Genomic DNA, 4,851 nt, shown 5'->3' on the forward strand with positions numbered 1-4,851 from the left:
TATCAATAAATATTTTTATTATTACATATCATGATTCAACAAGTTCAATTGTTATTACGACGTGAAGCAAAACAAAAATTACTCTTATCCGGATTTTCGCTAAATTAATTATTATGTTGCAGATAATAAGAATTTGCGACGTAGAAAGTACAATCATCGACATCCTTTCTACGCACACAAGATATAAATAATCTCGTGCAGTAAATCCTCGTTTACAATAAACTTGCGTCTTTAGCTTGTACGTCACCTGGATTTGGTAGATAAGATGAGTAGATAATACAAACTCGACATCATGATCACGAAGGTGGATCAGTATCCAAGTTATTGTCGCGGGAACAAGTAGCCGTGAAAGAAAGCCGGAGAAAATGCAGTCTATTTTGGATAGCACGGATGTATCAAAGAGAAAAAATTCGGAGTCTGAGATTCAAGGTACAGGAATTATTCGAGAAAGAGAAAGGACGAGAAGAAAAAATAATAGTTTTCGGTGTACGCGACTTTCGATCTCACACATATGACGATAGAAATATTTCTCTTGCGACAGATCAACAGTCTGCACAGATGGACAGATTGAACACTGTTTACTTGACGCTTCTCCAAACAGTATAAAGACATATGAAATAAGTGGGATATCTCTCAGATGTCTTTTAGATATTTTAAATGTCTTTTAGACATTTATGCTGTGTAGGAGTATGTCGCGCAACGCAAATATTTTATTATACCAATTTCTGTCAGAACTTTAATTCTTGCTTACAATTCGGATAATCATTAACAAATCAATTCGATATCGTCGATAAACAAAAACGGGCTTTTCTTCAGATAAATTCCCTTTAATCATATTATCATATGTCCGATGATTGAAATAATCAGCTAACTTTTCAGCTGTTTTCCCGAGCGCGACCATAATCATATATTCTTTTCGCTGGCTCGACGCTGACGTAAATCGTGACGATTAAGCAGATCAGTTGATAATAAACAGTAATAATTAATATAAATTATAATTAATTTCCGGGCAACTGGGATACAACTTGATTAAATAATTAAGCTTTTAAAAGATAAGTCTGAATAAACATCGACAAAATGCGAAAGCAATATTATCGTGAAGAATTGTTTCATTTACGTCTTCATGATAATAAAACAATTTTACGAATGATTATTAAATTACTGAAGTACAATTTTTTAATCTCTCATTAACGAAGACTTTATATGACAACCGTTAAGATAAAGATAAAATGACTTGTGAAAGTGATATACGAATAATAACAATACAGTATTTTTTGTATGGCTCTACAAGATAAATAAAAAGATAAATTAAAAAATTAGTAAAGGTGCGGTTGGTCATGCGAAGAAAATTCTGTTATAGTAGAATCATAAAATATTTACAATTTAATATATTTAGAACGTTTTATATAATCCTCATGTTTTTGGCCTTTGGCAGCTTATCAAAAGATATAATAATCATTACGCCAAGTAGTAGTAAAGAAAAGAGTGGAAACATAAAAGATAATTTCAAACATGAAGTCAAATGATAACAAGAATAAATCATCATGAGATTATTGGTAAAATTTCATCATGAGTTTATTAGTAGCTATGTATAAGCAACGCCATGTATCAATCTATCGCATATACGCATAAGATTGAAGTCATTACAACTAGAATTATTAAAGTGATCTCATGTGTTTTGAATGTAAAAATCGTTATGTGTGTTATGTTGAAAATCGTGTAATTCCCAGTTTAGGAACTTACAGTATATTGTATGATATCGGCTATATATTACTCGATTTTGAAATGGTTTTATACATTTTTCTTTATTTTAATATAATTTGAAACGCAGCTAATGATCTAATCAGCAAAATTAATTTCTGAGAATTAAATAAAAATATGCATATATATATTACAAACTGCATCGAAAAAAGTGTTCAAACTGTATTGAAACCAAATGTATATTTGTTTGAAAAAAATAATTTAGACACAAGGAAATAAAGAGCATTCTAAATTGTCAGTTCTAAATCGAGAATCATTATTAACAGCTCGGGAAAAATGTGATTATATGTAATTATATAATTATATAAAATATCATATATGATTATATACAAATTACATATAAATTTTGTTCATATATAGTTATATATTCAATTACACATGCCCACACAGAAAAAATTATTGTTAAATAAAAAAGGGAAGAAATAGTTTCATTCAATTAAACATTGACATCATGTTGTTGCCAGAAACATAGATATTTAATTCGATTGTATTCGTATAATAGTATTTTTTGTTATAAACATATATGTTTATACATAATTGTACAGGATGCGGCAAAAGTATCGGACCGGTAAAATATTTCAAAAAATGTAAGTTTTACAGAAAATTATTTTAGATAAAAGTTATAAGGCTTAGGAAGATCTATTTACTGATTTTAACAGTTTGACCTTGAATGTCGCCGCCAAGATCAGGTTAAGGTCAACTTTGCTTTTTTAAATATAAACATATATTTTTTTATTACGGAATTTTATTCTACGTAAAGAAACAAACAACTTTTGTTTAAAAAAATTTTTTTATACGAACTCCATTTTCTAAAATACTTATGGAAATATCTACAAAATTATTGGTTTAAATAATTTTTACTCGAATTCTATCAACATTACCGAAAAATAGCGAGAGATAAAAATTGTTCATTTTCTTTTCATAGAGTTTTGAGAATTTTTTCAGAACTTTTTAATTAACTTTTTAATACTGCATTTTATTGCATTTTCTTGAAATGCTAAAAAGTTTTTAAAAAATTCTGAAAAAATTCCCAGAGTTCTATGAGAAGAAAATGGATAATTTTTATTTCTTGCTATTTTTCGGTAAAGTTGATATAATTTGAGTAAAAAATTATTTAAACCAATAATTTTGTAGATATTTCCGTAAATATCTTAGAAAATAAAAGTATAAAAAATGTTTTCTAACAAAAGTTGTTTGCTTCTTTATGTAAAATGAAATTCTGTAATAAAAAATATATATATTTATATTTAAAAAAACAAAGTTGACCTCGATCTGACCTTGGCGGCGACATCCAAGGTCAAACTGTTAAAATCAGTAAATAGATCTTCCTAAGCCCTATAACTTTTATCTAAAACAATTTTCTGTAAAACTTATATTTTTCGAGATATTTTACCGGTCCGATACTTTTATCGCATCCTGTATAACTATGTAGAGACAAAATTCATATATGATCTTTTTTTGCCGAAAAGTTTGTGCAGTAATTATAATAGAAGCCAAAGTGCACAATGTATTGGTCTTTTATTGTATTATTTGGTAGATAAGAATACAATGAATATACTTACTTTACTTGAGTTATTTGCTGCAGCTGTGACGTCAAATGTCTCGTCTATTGCTTCAGCTTCTATCACAGCCATTTACTGAGCAGTTAATAGTAATTCTCAATCACAATATTTTGATGACCTTATATCATTGTTTCTAAATTATTTTGTAAACAAATATATACTGGGTTTTAAAATGGTTTGAACACCATTCATCTTTCCCAATACTTTTTGAATCGTAATAGATAATCGAATGAGAGAACTTGTTTTTTATTAATTTATAGAAGATATGTTCTCTCATTAAACCATTGATTACGTTTCAAACTACATCGAAGAAAAGTGTTTAAACTATTTTAAAGCCTAGTATACATCACATAGTCACCTCATTATAAGAAATCTACTCTTGCCATCGAAGAAGTAAGTGACAAGAGTGATATTACTCGGCGACAAGCATAGATTTATAAGAATAAGCTTGCCATGAACTTTTCTTCTTATTATTTAGCTTCGTGTTTAACATTTACCTTCATATGTTATGTTCAGTTTGTTCATATGTTTTGTTCAGACTTATTTAACGATATAATAATTATTTCTTTTGATAAACTGAAGAGGATCCAAAGCAAGGATCTCGAAACGTTCTAAGAATCGATTTTTCAGTAATAACTTTTAGTAACAACTTAATAATAATATAGATTTAAGTTCAGACTATTAGGTGCGCAAATTAATTAAACGCTTTACCTTTAATCAATCATAACTCCGCTTTAAATTCAAATATTCAAATATTCCCGTCGTTTAGTGAATTTTGAAATGTTAAGATTTAGAACCTTAAGATTTAGAATATTATATAGCTTATAAGTTAACATAATTTGACAAAATAGTATCGAACACAAAATTAAATTTCGACTTAACTACTATTATGTAAAAACATATTTGAACTCGTTCGGATATAGTCTGTGATTTTTTGGATATATCTTAGAAAAGGAAATTTATGTTTAGAAAAATAGAGCAAGAAAAAAGAAAAAATTGAGGAAGAGATAATACTAGATATTAGGAAGACGAGGTAGTAATACCTAATAGCTAAAAATATCCTCGGGGAAGGCTGATGGTACGGTGATTGATAATCACAAAAAAGGAAAAGAAAAAGTATCGAACACGATAATGTCCAACAAGCAACCCACACAACATTATGACATCTTAAAGACGTCTTAAAATTTTTCTGACGTCTTAAAAATGATCAAAAAGACATCTTTATGATGTCTTTAAGACATCTTATGCGTCGATTAAAGACGTCATATAAACATTGTTTTAAGATGTCTTTGAGACATTATTTTAAGATGTCTAAAAGACGTCTTAAGGACATTGTTTTAAGACATCATAAAAACGTCTTGTTTAAAACTACTTTTAAATCTTTTCATATATATGCTATTGTAGACTTTAATTATAATTATATACATATATATATATATATATATATGTGTGTGTATATGTAATTATATACACATATATATATGTATATATATATATATATATATATATATATATATATATATATATA

The 4,851-nt window shown here is 27.6% G+C and overlaps 1 protein-coding gene across 4 annotated transcripts in view; it reads left to right on the forward strand.

Annotated features, from left to right (window-relative positions):
• The first annotated feature begins 271 nt into the window (after positions 1 to 271).
• LOC116852346 (peptide transporter family 1-like) overlaps positions 272 to 4,851 on the forward strand; it is a 221,261-nt gene continuing 216,681 nt past the window's right edge. For 2 of the 4 annotated variants that reach the window (XM_032832615.1, XM_032832621.1), the window contains exon 1: positions 273 to 429. In XM_032832615.1, coding sequence (XP_032688506.1) covers positions 366 to 429 — 64 coding nt within the window. In that variant the 5' untranslated portion in view covers positions 273 to 365. Of the gene's footprint in view, positions 430 to 4,851 lie in introns of all 4 variants that reach the window. The other 2 variants (XM_032832618.1, XM_032832619.1) reach the window with 2 other exon arrangements.

This window comes from Odontomachus brunneus, unplaced genomic scaffold (assembly GCF_010583005.1).
Source record: "Odontomachus brunneus isolate Ranch 3 - 2012 unplaced genomic scaffold, Obru_v1 Obru_scaffold_217, whole genome shotgun sequence".
Taxonomy (NCBI): Eukaryota; Metazoa; Arthropoda; class Insecta; order Hymenoptera; family Formicidae; genus Odontomachus; species Odontomachus brunneus.